The sequence below is a fragment of the Teleopsis dalmanni genome, chromosome X (genome assembly GCF_002237135.1).
Source record: "Teleopsis dalmanni isolate 2A chromosome X, ASM223713v2, whole genome shotgun sequence".
Lineage (NCBI taxonomy): Eukaryota > Metazoa > Arthropoda > Insecta > Diptera > Diopsidae > Teleopsis > Teleopsis dalmanni.
Window position 1 is genome coordinate 27,778,278 of NC_051848.1, and position 17,943 is coordinate 27,796,220.

The following is a 17,943-nucleotide window of genomic DNA, read 5'->3' on the forward strand; positions in this document are numbered from 1 at the left end:
AGTCGATTGTAAACATAGAATAGAATGAAGAGGCAAGAGTCTAAATATTCATCAGGTTTAATAGACAATAACATATTATATAGCAAATATAATACTAATATTATTTATCTAACTTTAAACCTTGCGTACAGTGAGTGATAAGCTGACATAATATAATATGCCAGATAATCTCATTGGTAGCTTTTAGTTCTCTTGATTGACCTGGTCTAAACTGAACAAAAAATCAATCACCTACTTTAACTAATGCGCAATGTGCTCAGCATTATGGTATAAAACTGGATCAACCCTATAATGGCTTTTGTCAAAGTTATGGCTCTGCGGATGAGGCGAAATTTGTACTTCACCTCAAGCATCAGTGTTTATTATTAGCTATGAGAAGATTCAAAATGTTCAAGATTTTTTTTTTTACTGATCTGACCGATCTATCATACTGCAAAATTAGGGACTTAGCCAAGTTTATAGAATTGTTAGGGTGGGTCATTTCTATCCAATGGAGGAGTCGTGTCTTTTTGTCAAGCTAGTAGAAAGATACGCAGATTAGATGTCAGAATTTTATCTTTGTACTAATCCTTTGATATTACAGCGGGCCATTATTTGAGCTCAAGTAGGTTTTGGGTACAAGGCCGGGAGATTTCAATCTAACCTAATCTATTGCTAACTTGGTATAACATTGTAATTTTCCAAGCAATAAGCGATAAAATAGCTCTTGAATTACTTAGAATAAATACCTAAAAACGAATGGTTGATTGGTAGTATAACTTTCAATAAGCGGTATTTGTGATCTCCAGAACATCAAAACATAATAAGAGATAATGGAAAACTCTTATATATAAACTTTATCGAGTATAGGGGAAGTTTGATGTCTCTACATATCGTGCAAATATTTATTATTAGAAGCATTTATCACTACGATATTATTAATCACTCTCTGTCTGTCTGCAAATCTACATGATCACATTTTTGCGTATTTATCTATTTGCCTTTCTGTGTATCTATCTTAGTATATGTGTATCTATCTGTCTCTTGATCTGTTGGTTAGTGCGTTTACCTTCAAATCAATCTGACAGTTTGGAGTTAATTACACGAAACTTTGCACTTATTGTGAACTTAAGCGAGTCAAATGTAATTAGTTCAATATATTAAGTTGCACTAATACACAATAACTGGCGTAAATAAGCTTAGAGATATGGTATATATGTGGATACTTTGAAGTTTTTATTAAAAAACTAAAAAAATTTATTACAATTACTGAAAATAATTAAGTAAGTAATTCGTGTATAATTGATATGTAATATAATTATCTGTTTTAAAGATACTGAAAAAATTTTTTTTTAAATTATAATTATATACAAAATAGACTCGTAGACTCATTAAACTTAAATTTATTTTACTTATATTATTATTACAAATCATGATATTAAGTTTAATATCTTCTCTTAATTTAATTATCTCAATTTAATTATCTTGATTTCATAATCAATGAGACAGACGGCAGTGTCTATTTAACTTAATAGAAACTATTGTATTTAATAGAGAAGTTTCGAACAGTAGTGAATTGCAACAACAAACATTTTTATTTATTTTTAATTAATTCAATATTTGGCTGATCATACAGTTGTTTCGAGTATTGCTAAATGCCCAGCATTAGTGGTCTTGGAATTTTCTCCTATATATAATTATTAGTAAATAATTTTTTGAGACTGCAAGTACCATGTCCCAAAGTTTAAGTTATGTAAATTTTATAACTTATTTTCAATAGAAATTTAAAGAAATTTTTATAGAGTTGAGTTCCACCCACAGTACTAAATAGCAACGACAATTAGCACCGTCACGAAAGTGCGTCTCACCCATTCAATCGTAACAGCAGTCCAAATATTGCACCACCGAGCGCTTGTCTAAGATCAGCAGTCAGAGATGACGAATAGCCTCAGATGTAAAAACTAACTCTGAAGATATTTTTTAATTATTATCGGCAATATAATTAAATAATCTACATATTATATTAAAAGTAACTAAAATCGAAGCACTGGCAAAACAAGAAACAAATGAAAAGTTGTTGATAGAGTTTTGCAATGATTTTATGGTTCACCTCGTAACAATTTTTAGCTTGTTTAGATAAAAGATTGTTTTTAAGTGATTTGAAGTATCTTTGTAGCGCAAACTTAATTTCGAATGAAATTAAGTTGTCTAGCGTTCGATGATGTACATATGTTTGCAAAGATATTGTAGTCAGCTAATTGCAGAAACTTTATTTCAAATGATTCAATTCGATACTTTAACAGCTTTCATCCTAAGACAACGCTAATTAGTACTTTGTCAAGACTTGTCTTAAAGTTTGTACAACAAACTCTTAAGCTTCATATTTGCTTTGCTCATAAAATTGCATTTTGCCAACAGTTTCGCTTGAATGGCTCAACCATTCAAAAAAATAATAAATAAATAGTTGGCTGTTTTTAACTTCATTAAAAACATATTTAGATTTTTATGAACCTAAAAAGTGAAAAAAAAATAACAAAGTTTAAGTATTTCACCAAATAATAATTTTAGTGAATGCAACTCATCAAACGGCAGTAAATCAAACAAAAGATCCATACGGATTATTACATTAAAAACGAAGCTCAAGTAATGCAATTAGGCTCTATGATAGCCCAGTAGCTAAAGTAGTTTGTTTGGAGTTGGAAGGACTAATTAGTTTCCATTAACGAAAAGTAATTGAGGTGGTATTACACGTTAGAACGGTTTGACGAAGTGCTTAGCTAACTAACAAGGAGAAACTAAGCTAATTCAGTGAAGAACTATAATGTCCAGTAACAATGTTATTGTCTGTAGTTAAAACAACTACTTACTTACTTACTGCTGTCCTTCTCTCCTAGTGGTGCACATACCTCAACGATACCTCTACATCTTACTCTGTTGCCTCTTTCTCTTGTAACTTTGTTACAGGAGTACTGTGCGTCCTTAAGGCTTTTGGTCCACGGTTTTTCGCATTGTTTAAGCTGGGACTCTAGACAGCTACTTTGTGGATTCTAGCGTAGGACTCTAGACAGCTACTTTGTGGATTCTAGCGTAGGACTTGCTTTGTTATGCAAGATGCTGTTTTCCTCAGCATGTGGCCAATTCACAGCCACTTTCTTCTTTTGATTTCAGTGACAGCTTATATTTGTTTCGTGCTTTTCCAGAGATCAGTATTGGATATGCACATCGGCCACCATATTTTCAGTATTCTTCTTATGCATTTAAAGAATATAGTTCAAACAACTACAGTAACTTCCAATCACTAAGACACTGTGATAGACCAGTAGCCAAAGAATTTTATCTGTAGTTACGGGAAATACCCGGCTTCTTAAAATGAAAAGTAGACCAAAATATATAAACGATTTGATGGAAAGCTTGGCTTGCTAACATAGGAAAATCTTGTCAATGGAATAAAGCTTTATACTATGTGGACTGATAAATAGCCGGTCTAAGTAATAAAAAGGCATTTTTTTATAACCTTATACTTTATGCTTCAATATAGTCCCCTTTTAGCTCGACACACTGAGTCCAACAATCTTTCAACATTTGGATACCTTTTAAATTACAAAATTTAACAAATTCTCCAAAATATACCTCAGTTTTCCATTCATCAATTTATCATTTGATGCTAATCTCTTTACCTGAAGCCATCTTTTCAAGTTTGAAAACAAGTAATAGTCACTGAGAGCCAAATCTGGAGAATATAGTCGACGAGGAAAAAATTCGTTTTCATTGATGTATGAGCGAATGCGTTAACTTGCAAAAACAAAATCTTTTTCTTCGACAAATATGATTGTTTTTTTCTTGATTTCCTCATTCACTCGATTAACTCGAATATGCAATAACAGTCTGAAGTTATTGTTTAACTTTTTTCCAAATAGTTTATTAAAATAATTCGACTTGAATCTCAAAATACGCAATGCAAAACTTTTCCATCCGATTGTTGAGTTCATAGTCGTTTGGGAGCACTACCCCCAGGCTGTACTCATTCTCGGGCTTATTGTTTTCCCTCAAGTATGAAGTGATGGATCCGAGAAAGGCTGTACTCATTCTCGGGCTTATTGTTGTCCCTCAAGTATGAAGTGATGGACCCATGTTTTATTAATTGTCACTACTCGACAATTGACGTTCACAGTCAGCTACATTGTGCATAAATATTCCGATACAATGCTTTGAATGACAAAGTCGTTGTCATTTTTGGTCCATTTTGAGCAATTCTGACCAAACGCAAAACCCATCTTCCCGAAAGTTTTTCATACACAAAGATTTATATAAAATATGCGATACAGGTTTATGTGATATGTTTGGCATCTTAGCTATCTGCTATCTCGCGCAATTTAATTTTTAAGATCATACAACATAATACACAATATCATGGATTCTGCCCAGCATACTCGCGCCACCGCCTTATTACTCTAAAGTCTTCCTTTGTTAAGGATCTTGATCAATGCAAGATCTCCCATTAAATAGTATTTTAAGCTTTGCCATAGATTATATGTTAACACAATGAGCCAATAGGCCTAAGTGGATTCTTCGAATCCTAACTGGATTCTGGTCACACCGGAAATATTTCACTGGAAATATATGGTATATGTATTAGTAGCATTAAGTAAATAATACATAATATAGGTATAAATTTTGTTTATTTTTTAAAATTATTAATAAAGAAAATACTACTACTAGTAGGTGTTTTTCAATGCAGTCAGGCATTCGTTAATTGATTTCCTTAAGCATTTCCAATTCTTTGACTTCCAAATTCTTTAAAAATAGTTCTGTGAAGTGTTGAACTTATTGTAATAGTTTTTCCATTTTTCCGAAATTCATCGGCTCACTTTATTCACTATTTCACTAAATCGAACTAGTTTAGTATTTAATAGAATAACAGATGATTATTTAATGCTTTCACGAAAGTCGCATTTGTAAGAGATATATTCTTCGAAATGCTCATATGTAATGCATAGTTCATTAGCTATTCATTTTTTCAAGAAAATTTTAATTTGATTATAAAATATTTTAATCAATTAGTATATAATATATTAAATACTCTACTCAGAAATATTCCAACCTTAGGACGGTCAGACAAATATAATATATGTGAAGATATTATATAAGCCAACCGACATTTTATTTTTATGCTTTTTATGATCGTTTAATTTTAATGATGACGTCACTAGTGCTAATTAATTTAAAACAAAATTTTAATATTTATATTCCAATTTATCTATATTAAATTAATATATAAAATAAATATATGACATTTAATAATGTTTAAAAAATTAAATAACCTTGATTGGTGGAGAGAATGGTTTAAGTTCTTTTATATCTATTAAGCCTTTCTTAAAGAATTTTTTCTAATATTGCAAATCAACTCCATAGTTTGTTGATATTCCAATAGTAATTTTTGTGAAACAACTTTTAATATTTCAAACAATGATTAGAAGATCTTCTTATGATGATTAAAAATGATTTATTTAAAAAAAAAAAAATGTCATTGACTAACAGAGTCTTATAAATACACTGGAATCCATAAGGTAGCCACCGGCCTGGAGCCCCAGCTAAGACATATCGAAGAACTGTGAACCAGAAGCTCAAAGACGCACAGTACTCCTGGAACCAAATTATAAGAGAAACAGGGAACAGAGTAATGTTTAGAGGAATCATCGAGGCTTTATGATCCACTAGGAGAGAAGGACAGCATAAAGTAAGTAAGTGTAGTAAAGCGAGGTCTTTCTCATGTTTAAACTAAGAAATAGGTTAGATAAGTTTTATACTTAATTTATATTTCAGAAAAATAGGTCACCACATATTACTATAATAAATTCAATAAAAAATTATCAGTGAAATAGAAATCTTTTTAGTAAGACCTAACAAATATATCTATAAGAAAGATGTGGACTTACGAGTAAAATTAAAAGTCAATGGTGTGATTGTATTAGAGGTAAGCGAGAATACATCGATAAATAAGCTAATAATAACTCAAATTATGTATTTGAAAATATAGTTCATTCTTAATTTTTAAAGAATTTAATTTTTAAAGAATGCACACTTTTAAAAATGGATCTTTTAAGTTTCTAAATAGACGAGACATGTAAGTATCGTAACCTTTATTTTTAAAGAATGCACACTTTTAAAAATGGATCTTTTAAGTTTCTAAATAGACGAGACATGTAAGTATCGTAACCTTTATTTTCCCCACAAATTTATTTGTTGTATTCTATCTAACATTTGATTGAAAGGTATTAGACCTAAAAACCTAGTAATAGTAACTAATTCCGCAGGTATTTTAATTTCAAAATATTGTTTAAAAAATTTTATGGGGTGTATTGTGATATATAAAGCCAAAATTTGTCGAAAGTAATATTTTATATATGCCAGATAAAGTTTCATGTCAACCTGTTTTTATTACAAGTACAAGTACAAGTGCCTAGACACAATAGATCTTTTAGGTCGCAGTGTACTATCCCTTTTCTATAATAATAGTCATTATAATCTTTCTTTCTGAGGCTATAATCCATTTCTATATCATGTTCCCAGGACTTCGAAATTTTTTTAATTTTTTATTAGGACGGTATGGTTGAGCAAGGGATGTTACAATCATATAATTTTATATATTGTTCTTCTATGAATAACTTTTATGAATAATGAAATAAGATTCATTTATCATTATTGATATGAATCCTTGGATTGCAATCTTCGCTAATAGAATTGCAATGCGCAAACTTCTTATAATATTGTTAAACCATTTTAAATTTCTGGAACGAGTTGGATATTGCCAAATTAAAGTTAATGAGACTTAATGAATCTGAATAAAGTTTATGATAAGGAAAATCCAGATATAGAGCAGCCAGGTGACATATCAAATCAGGTGATAGTCAGTTTCTGATAAATACAAAAATTCTTTGCAAAAAAAATTCATAGGATTTTTAGTTATTGTTAAATTAAAAATAAAATATTAATAAATAATAATAAAACATTAATAAAACAATTGTTTCTTTCTTTACCGGTTTCTTAAAGAATCCTTTCTTTTATTCGATCCTTTTAAAGAAATCCTTCCAATTATTATAATTTTCGAATGCATTTATATGCCAAAAATATTAAATATCAAATTAAATAATAATCACTAAATTAATAAAAATAAATTAACTAAAATTTTTGTTGTTATCTTTTCATCTCTATTCAAACCCTTCTAATATTTAATGAATTTAAAATCGCCAAAGCATATTCGTTAGGAGAGCACAACATGGCGATGAATAATAAAAATATCCACCTTCTATAATATATATAACATCCTCTGATTTGACAAATTTAAATTTAAGAAAATCTCTACCAATTTAATTCGACGTTTTAATAACAATTTAGTTCCAGAGTTTTTCAAATATATTATTATTTTGTTCTTATATTTGTTTAATTAGTTTTTTTAAATAATTTAATTATTTTATTATTACAAATTTATTTTATTTTATAATATTTCATTTGTATTAATATGCGTGCATCTCTGGATGTTTGTAAGTTGGTAGGTTGTGAATAATTGATTGAACATCCTGAAATAGAGCATCAATTCTTCAGGTTTTCATCAATGCCACGTGAAAAAGACATGGCAAACTATCAGATATGCTGTTGATACAACTATGCTTCCAATCATTACAGGAAAACCAACTCTGAAATTAAAAAAATAATAATGGATCATTAAAACGAGTATAATAATTAAAAATATATATCATTAAGATATGGTTATAATAGCTTAGCATTATTGAACTATTAGAGCTCTTAAAGGTAGGGAAACACTTTGAAAACCCTTGAAAGGTTTGATTCTCTTCATTTACATATTCTTTCGGACCAAAACAGTATTTCCAGTATCTCATAAACATTTCTATATAATTGTTAAGCAACGATTTATGGAGACCTTTAAATCGTATAGAATCCGTATATTCTGTTCAACTTCAATACAATCTTTCCAGTATCTTTGGAAAATTTCAATATCTTTGTTAAGCAACGATTTGTTGAGAACTTTAATTCGTATGGAAATCACAAGCCGGTATAGAAAAATCCATTAAACTAAAAATTGATGGCGGCCTACGTTCCGGAGTCAGTCGTAAATCACGACGACCCAACTACACCAGAAAATATGTTTTTAAAGGCGTATGTATATATTATTAGGCGTTGGGAGAGTACACCGCCCATCAAGTGACCCCACTGAATTAAATGATTAGCCGAAGTAGACCTAAGGCTCATGTAAGAAACTAGTATGATAATTGACGATGAAAAATAGTAAACGACGAAGAAGGCTTCACTTATATAAAGCACTTTAATATTCAGTACCGGTTTTAGCTTGCAAGATGTCTCATACCGAGAAGTAGAGTGTGTTTTTTTTGATTACTTCTATTTTTTGGCTGTTATTGCATTGAGAAAGTTTTCTTTCAATATTATTGACGTATTCTCTGCGTGATGTTGACCGCGGTTTCATACAACCTTCCAAAACTTTTTCGGTGCAATTCACAATTTAATCTTGACACAATAGTTTAAAAACAATAACGAAGTGCAACCATTGATAGATATGCAGCTCCCAACTTTTTTTGAGGGGCTATATATTTAATATATCTATTTGTTGTTAATGCATCATGACATAACTGCATGATCAAGAAAAGTATAGTCGATCCTTACTATGGAATCTCACGATAACCGTTTCAACTATTACAAATCGTTGTGTTTAACTTCTTCAAGTCATTCAAATATATATTTTTCTGTGGAACTTCTATATTTACATTTAGATATTTTGTTTATTATTAAAAAAAGTGATTTTCGATCACGTGCAGTTCTGAAAGTGTGTCTGATATATATATATATGATTGACAGATGGAATCACCATTTGAACCAATCAACCATTTTTAAAAATGAATAAGTGCTGTAGACTTACTTGAAAAACTCCCGGAAAGTGAATTTATAGCCATGTTGTTCAGCAACACCTGCACACACCACATTTGCACAGGCAGCAATTAGAGTACCATTACCTTTGAAAGAAAGTTATATTAAATAAAATGAATAATTAATAAAAAAATAAAAAAAAAATAATAATTAAATTAAATGAAAAAATTAAAGACTTACTGCCACACCCAGCGCCAAGTGTTAAAGCCCATACCAGTGGTTGTAAAGGTAAATCCAATTCGCTATTCTGGGATAAAGATATAATAATTTTTATCATCATTGTGGTTAAAGGTATATTGTCTACAAAAGCTGAAGCCATTGCTGAAACCTAGAATAAATCCAATAAGTTACATGTAAGTATATTTACCAATACAGATATTACAAATACAGATATATATATAATTTTGGAATATATGGTATATGTGTTTTAATTTAATTATTTAATTAATTTGCATATTAATTTAATAGGTAAATTAAAAAATTTTATAGCATAATATATAAATATTTATAAATACAGCCAGATTACTATATATATATATTATTATATATATTCTTCAACTCGTGTCGAAAGTTTTAAAAAAAATTGGAACAGCATTTTGGTTAACATTAATTAGTCTTCAAATATACGACAAAGTCAGTGATTTATCTGATTTTGTCTATAATATTTCGAAGTTCAAAATCGTAGCAATAATCGCATTGAATAAAGACAGGTACGTAGCGAGAATGGATTACATTCGATTGGACTGCCTTAAACCTAATTTGAATACTATAGTTGGCTATTTCTGTCCATTTTCAAGAGAATTACAGTACTTTCAGGGAAAATTGATCCAAACATTATGATTGACCACATCTATCCCTTTTATGTAGAAATATAATGTTAATATAAAAGAAAACTGATCCAAATATAATGACCGACCATCCGAATCAGTTTTTCAGAGAAATATGGTACTAATATGAAAGAAAACTGATCCAAATGTATTGACTGGTCATACCTATCTGGTTTTTAGAGAAATATAGTACATTGAAAGAAAACTGATCCAAATATTATGACCAACTCTACTTGTTTTTTGTAGGAATACAGTACATACTTTGAACAATGTTGCAAGAATAAAAATAACAGGTATGTTAATTATGAAGTAACTCAGTTAAAAAAGATTTCCTGAAAAACTTATCAAAATTACCATAAATATGTAAATTGATGCCCTATAAATAAATTGATGTCCATACATACAGAACAATAAATTATTATTAGAATTCAAGCATTATAATTGAATTATAGATTAGTAACATTTAAAATAATGAAAGTTTTCTACTGAAGATTTTTTTGCAGATGCATTTTCTTTTGATATCCTGGGCTTCGGGTTGTATTAACAACTGACCCGTACTCTGATATGGTATTTTTTATACCCAGCACCAATAAACTATCTCTCATTGAAGGGAAAAATAATGAACTATATAAACATATCATATAAAATGTAATTAATTCATTATATTAATTAAACTAATTCAATATAGAAATTTCACTAACCCATAATATAATTAAAATGGCAACCATTAAACGAAATCCCTCACTAACGCTCAATATCACATCTTCTGTCATACTGCCAATGCATTCAATCAAACCCAATTCCGTCAGTGCTTCCATGAGAACAAATAATGCAGCAAAGAACAATAATGTTGACCATTCAACACGTGCCAATATAGCTTCCATATCTTCAATATCAGCCAATATAATCAAGAATATGGCACCTAAGAGTGCTGTCCAGCCCATCGAAAGAGGTTGTAATTCTGGCACGGAATGCAAAAAGAATAATGTTATGACGAAAACTAAAGCTGCGGAGCATTTTATTAGCAATGGCTTATTACGTATCACATACTGAAATAAATATAAATATAAATATATTATTCTTTTTGAGAAAATATTTTATTTAAAATAACCTTACTTTTGCTTGAAGGTCTTGCAAAGTTTGCTCATAATTTAAGGTCTGTTCAATAGGAGCAGCCATACGCTTCTTCAAACTGCGCTTTAGACGATTGACTTTCTTCAATAATGTCTCGCGCACCAAGTCCTCATCCTTCGAGTAGGCAGATAAGCTAGCAGCAGCACGTTTCCATACATGTATCTCACGTCGTAGTTCTTCTACTTCGGGTGAGTCCTTAAACTGTAGATCGCTGATATGACGATATTTGAAACGTAATTGCAAATAACTCTGCAACATAATCAATATAATGGCGGGGGCCATGTGCAATGTGAAGACGGCAAAATTGACTCCCTGTGAGGATAGAATGAAGTTAAGACGAGTATATTAACTACATATGAAACCTTGTATTTAGATGCAAAAATTCTTTTAAGTGATATAAAAAATTTTAAGGACTGTATATAACTTTTTGTATAAATAGAATATTGAAAGTTTGTACTTCAAAATTTTGAAAGGTATGAAAGATTTGTTTGTTATAAATCTTGTAAAATCTCATTTAATTCTGTAAAAAGGAGAAGGAAATATACTATATAAAATAGTATATTTTCATATACTATTGTGTATTTTGCGAACCATAAGACGAACATGGTGTTATACACCCAATCAGCATGTTGGGACATATTAATTTAGCCAAATCCATCTGGCTGTCTATCAGATAACTTAAAAGTAGATAATTATTAAACAACTAAGACTAGAACCCAACCCAACTAGCTTTTTGTGTTACAGATATGTTACAGTACCACAGGATTACCACTCATACATAGACTAGAGGCCAGCAACGCCGAGGGGTACGATTCCTCCATTAGATAAACATGACCCAATCTGATAATTTTATATACTTGGCTAAGTCCCTAATTTTGCAAGGTGACAACTCAATCAGATCGATAAGATAGTATGTCTTCCTATTATACAGTGACTGATCAGTCATCGGTGCGACTGATAACTGTGACTACTGTAGGTGTTTTGTGTTACAAATTTGAACGAAATTCTGTATAGAGTTTTTTGGGAACAGTTTTGATATATACGCAAAGCCAAAGCTTATTTTTTTTCAAATAAAGCTGTTTTAACTTACATTCTTGCTCACGAAATTATTCGAAGCAATTATAACATTTGGAGGATCACCAACAGGAGTTGCAGCACCACCGATATTTGAATAGATAACCATGCACATTAATATCGGTACCGGATTCAGTGACATCACTTCACATAAGCGTATAGTTACTGGCGTCATAAGTAATACAGTTGTGACATTATCCAATATAGATGACACTACAGCAGTGAAGAAACATAAGCACTTTATAAGTGGCCAAAGGTGACCATTCGTTATCTGCAAAAAAAAAAAACAAAGTAACCAATTTAATGAATAGTAAGTCAAAAAAAGTCATTAAAAAATTAACAGGAATAGTGAAACTAAGAGAATGATGATTTTTCGTACAGAATTTCCTTTAGAAATGAATTCTCTCATTTTTCGCGTGAAAAGTAACTATCAATTAACTATAACTCATTTCAATAAGTTGCTAACAAAAGACCATTGCTCTATTTGTTGTGACATTTATTCTAGATATGACGAAGGTGTGATACAAAAAGTCAATTTTAGTGTAAAATTGAATATAGGGATGTGACATATATGTAGTCTTAGAAGAACGGTTCTAGAAACCACATAATACGTTTCATTCCAATTTGGCTTTATTCCCCAAAAACGTTCATGGACGTATTATTTCACGTTTTGGTGAAGTGAGTTGGCCACCAAGTCTATATGTTCATCAACACTGGACTTTTTTTGTAATGTTACGGAAAAGATTTAATTTATGCGAATGAACGTTAAACTGTTAATGTCTTCAAAATTAATTTCCACCAGGTTATGACAGAGTTGTTGCTAGGTATCTACCGATAAGTTATCGAAATTTGTCCCTAAAGAATTCACACTCCGCAAAAGCATTTGAAGCAATTTAATAAAATAAAAATGTCGAGATCTCAAAAATTTATAACCATCTGTATTTATGCCTTTAAGCTCGAAACAGATATCTAAATTTTATGCTATAAGCCCATGTACAGTCCTAGTATTTCAAAATTAAGTACACAGTGTATATTTATTGTTTATCACTGTTTATATGGGTGTAATATTCTATACAACAGCTGAGATTGTGAAAGTAGACAGAAGTACGGTATGTCCCAGAACAATCTATCAATAACAATAATCAAGTGTCTTTTACCATTTCCGTTCGAAGAATCTGAGTCCTTCTCCAAGAATGGTGATGAATCAGCATTTCTAACATTATTACAATATAAACTATGGCTAACAACTAGATTTCAACAGTAATTTAATTATACTTCACAAATATTAAGTACAATAAACAACACAAATTATTAATACATACTATCATAAAAAGTTATAAAACATTTTCTTTAAAAATGCTATTTTAATTACCTTATAAGCATAAACAGCCATATAATCAAATATACCGGTTTCCGATAATATCGCTACTAAAATCATCATTCCGAATAGCAACAATAATGGTTCCACATCTATCCAAGTCATAATTGTAACTGTGGATGGTTTCGCATTAAGTGCAGCCAAAATACCCACAGACATTGTCGAAGCAATTATTGCAGCAAATGTACGATTGACAATTTCCCAAACTATCAAAACATACAGTCCACACAATACCAAAGTGGCATAGATAATACCTTCTTTTTTATATATCGGTGATTTATCCAGAGACATTTCTAAAGGCAAATCGGCGTCTATGGTTGTTATAAAGTGTAAATTTAGTTCCGAAGAATTGCTTCGTTGTGCCCACTCTGCATTTATTGGAGAGATTTCATATGTAAAATCTTTCTTTGTCTCTTTTGTTGTATGAAATTCATTGGGATGCACTATAACCACGTTCCAAAGACTGGAGACATTTTCACGATACATCTCATGCCCACTAGCATTAAAGTAACTACGTTTAATATGTACTCGTAGTTGAGGAGAGTTTGACTGATTATTGACAGTATCAACATCCAAATCGAATGGTCCTTTCAACTGTATATTCAGGCGATTTAAAGATGATGGTGATATAGGAAAAACTGTAAGAAAATAATAAAAAATTTGGAATAAAGGGTAATTTCATTCTTCTCAAATTTATTTTTGTAAGTACCTTTTTCAGATCCGTTTTTGGGTACATTTATAAGTTTTAGTTCGTCAACATGATCATGGGTTGACATTAGGAATACAGTGAATAGGCACCAGACCACCATTAAAATTGATATTTTTAGCCATTGCAAGTAATCTTTAGACTATAACAAAATAAAAAAGAGACATAAAAAAGGGATTAGTCGGTACATAAATAAAATGAGTTAACCAAAAACTGTACATTTGATAGGAAATTTTATACCTTGCTTGCGTTTGCGTCACCATCATCAGGTTGATCTTCGACTGTGTTTTCCACATCTCTATAAATTTGTGAAAAGACATTTGAGTTCTTTCTATTTTCTTTAACTATATCGATATCTTCCGTTGGTATTGGATCCACATCTGCTAGTTCATAACCTATAATATTAAGATATACATTACTGATTGATTTTTATACTAATTCATACATGCTTTAACGTGTTAAGAATAAAATATTTAATATAACAACAGATAGTTCTTAGCTGGGAATAAGCTCAATAGGTCACTTTATAAATTGGTGATGACATTAAAGGTGACCTGGCCTAGGCTAGAATAAATCATTTACATCAATGTATATGTAAATATATAGTCTATGTTAAAAGACAACTATTATATATTTATATTCCAAAGTGTAAGATGAATTACATAGAGATTGTACTGAAACTATAGTTCTATTTGGAGATACATATAAAGGAATACCAATACTGTTGAGATCAGAAAGATTTGATCAAAAAGATATTCATATTAGAACTTTAATTAGTAGAACTCTTATCCAGCAACTTTAAAGTAGGTAATGTTTTCTGTTCCTAGAAGAAACAAATATTCACTAATTGAAGCATCTTGGACCCATATACAAGGCGGCGAAAAATCATTATTGTAAATACAGTATTCAACTTGATAAGCGTAATATTAACAAGAAATCATGTGCAGAGTGTACTTCAAAACTACTCCTAAGAAGGATATATAAAAGGTGCCAGAATTTTGATTTTATGTATCAATCTATACTACTATTCTTCTGCTATTGTATGTTAATACAATTATTCCAATACTTTACTAATTTTTCCAGTTCTGTTCTTAAATGTAAAAATCCTTTAATAGTTTTTTCCTTAGATACTGACGTTTAATATATGCAAGTAACATGGATTTAATCTTTTTGAATTCATAAAGAGACTATTTCAGTCACCTACTATCTACTTTTGTGGATTATTTATAGTATAATAATTTGGTTGTGCTTAACGTGAACAGATTGGTAGGATACTTCTTAATAAGTAAACCATTTTCAATCCTCAAAAATAACTGATATAAACAGAAAAGTGTAAAAAAGTTTTTACCGATTTGGCAACGAATTACACTGTCTATTTATTAAATAGTGTGTTTACTATACTGACATGACGCAAGATGGAGTAACAATATTTCACCACTTAGAAAATTAACATTTTCTGCATTCTTCAAAATAAGTTATGGATGATATGGATACCTCTAAAACAAACAAAAGTGGTGTGTTCTTCGAATTTCTTGCTCTTTCGAATCTCTACTTGTTCGAAAGAAAGAAATGTGTTGATGTGAACACCATTCTAACCTAATCGTATAGGATCTCACACTACAACCCACCATCCAGTTTTAGAAACTGTGTTTTTACATACTGAATCAGTTTGTTAATTCAGTCTAACTGCTGGCGATAAAACATTGGGAAGAAGATCGTCTAAATTAGTTTACCCAAGGACAGCGAAATGATACAGGCTGCTACAAGTTTAAAGCATGGCTACATTACATACGTTACGTTACATAAAGATATATAAAACTCCTGTATAATTCACTTTTCAACAATGGTTTATTTATTTAGTCTTTAGTTAGAAAAATTATTCGTAAGGTCTGTTACAGATATGTGACTTAAGAAGAAGCAACATCTTTTGTCATTATTTCGTAAGAAATTAATATTATTAATCTAATACTATATTTACATTTAAAATTATCGAGCTTTATTAGCACATTTTTTTATGGATTTTGCATGAATTTCTTATGAAAAATGACACTTATTGCTGCAAATTAGCCGAGTTAAATGCGCTAGTGTAAACGGGCTATGACGTTCTTTAAAATGAGATTGTTAAAAAATGTATACAGGTTGTAGAAAAATTATCTACTCAAGAGAGTAGAGTGTTAAGCGCGTATTAAATATCAGATTTGGTCGTACAACAACAAATATACTACAAAATAAAATCGTGCTTGCATTTAAGCGATGTTTTCGCTTCCATCTCTTAAAATAGAATGAAATTTTGCGTGTAAGCCGACGAAAATCCGATTGTATACGAAAAAACACGAGCAATTTTAACGGAAAATAAAAATATTTTGATTTCCATCCAACAGATTTGACACAAATTTCGCATTTCAACGGACAAGTTGTACGACCAAATCTGATGTGTAATACGCGCTTAAAAAAGGTTTTCACTGTATTACAGTTTTCAGTCACAAACTATAACTTGTGTTTTCACAATTTTCAAACCACGAATTATTCACTTACCGCCATGAAGACGTTCGTGTTCTTGACGAAATAACGCTAAACTCGAGTCCTGACGTATACGTTCCGGTAATGTACGCCATATTTCTAAGGCACCTTCTGTCACTTCACTGCAAATTTAATCAAAAAAAAAAAAATAAACGTAATTAAGATTTTCACGTGAATTATAATTATTATAAATTTTTTTCGTTTGATGTTATTTAAGTATCAACATCTTTGGTATTTTTTAGTATTTCATATTAATGATAACTAAAGAATATATTGCATTATTACAACATTCATTTAAAATTCGTTTGGAATTTTATTTTATTTAATTTCACAATAAACACTGTTAAAAATGTTCGAACTCTTCACATCGAAACATTGCCTTCACACTCTAAAAATTATTCCAGATTTTCAATTATTTGCTCAATTACTTATTACTTTTAACATTTTTTCCATATGTTTTATTTAAAATTAAATTTAATTTATTTTGCACTTAAATAATGAAAATAAAAGTTTCCAAAATGTATGGAAATATATTTAAAATGTCACATACTCGTTAGGTTTCCGAGTTGTGAGTTTCTTATATGCACTATACATTTCAAAAATTAATTCTAAAAAAAATAAACTATTTGTTTTAGAATAACGTAGCACCCTTTATGTTGCCTACTTGAGGCAGAACAATGGAATACAAATAGAGTTGGCAGAAACGTTTCATTTTGTTATACTGTAACAGATTGTACGCCCAAAACGTTGATTAGGTGTGAACTAAAATACCCGTTCGTTATTTATTCACTCATTAATTAACACGCAGATGTTATGATACAAATATTTATCTGGTAATAAATCGGCTCAAATGACAATTATCAACGTTAATATAATCAAATTATTTGTTACTTCGACTTCGTTATATTCATTGTTTTAGGGCCAAGCTACTCGTACAGCAAAATATATTTAGCCATCCAGATGGGGTAAATGAGTTATATGCATGCTCATTTGTCTTAAAACGGGTACAGAATCGATCATTTATAAGCAGACGTCACATGACATTAATAATAACCACTTAACCTAACAGACTTTATGCTTCTAAAGTTAACTAGTACGAGCAAGACAGGGACAGGAACAGAGACAGTGAGTAAGGAAAAATTCCCAATTTAGTTTACTAAATTAATTAAATTAGACATTGAAAATAGATTCAAGTTTATGAAAAAAAAACAAAAAAAAAAACTTTTTATTTATACTAAATTTATACTAAATTTAAAAATAATTAATTAATTTTAAGGATAAGATTTTGCGTCAGATATTTTAGTAATTTTTTTATTACTACTTTTTTAAATTCTTAAACGATAAAATAAAAATTAAAATTCCTATAT

The 17,943-nt window shown here is 30.1% G+C and overlaps 1 protein-coding gene across 1 annotated transcript; it reads right to left on the reverse strand.

Annotated features, from left to right (window-relative positions):
* Positions 1–7,501: 7,501 nt before the first annotated feature.
* LOC119662330 (P protein-like) lies at positions 7,502–17,239 on the reverse strand. The gene is made up of 11 exons (XM_038071931.1): positions 17,127–17,239; positions 16,592–16,698; positions 14,297–14,451; positions 14,060–14,198; positions 13,345–13,988; positions 11,989–12,243; positions 10,881–11,210; positions 10,466–10,813; positions 9,118–9,265; positions 8,930–9,023; positions 7,502–7,673 (listed from the first exon to the last, which is right to left on the reverse strand). The coding sequence occupies exons 1-11, from the start codon at positions 17,168–17,170 to the stop codon at positions 7,589–7,591; spliced, it is 2,349 nt and encodes a 782-aa protein (XP_037927859.1). The 5' UTR covers positions 17,171–17,239; the 3' UTR covers positions 7,502–7,588.
* Between the last annotated feature and the right edge of the window lie 704 nt (positions 17,240–17,943).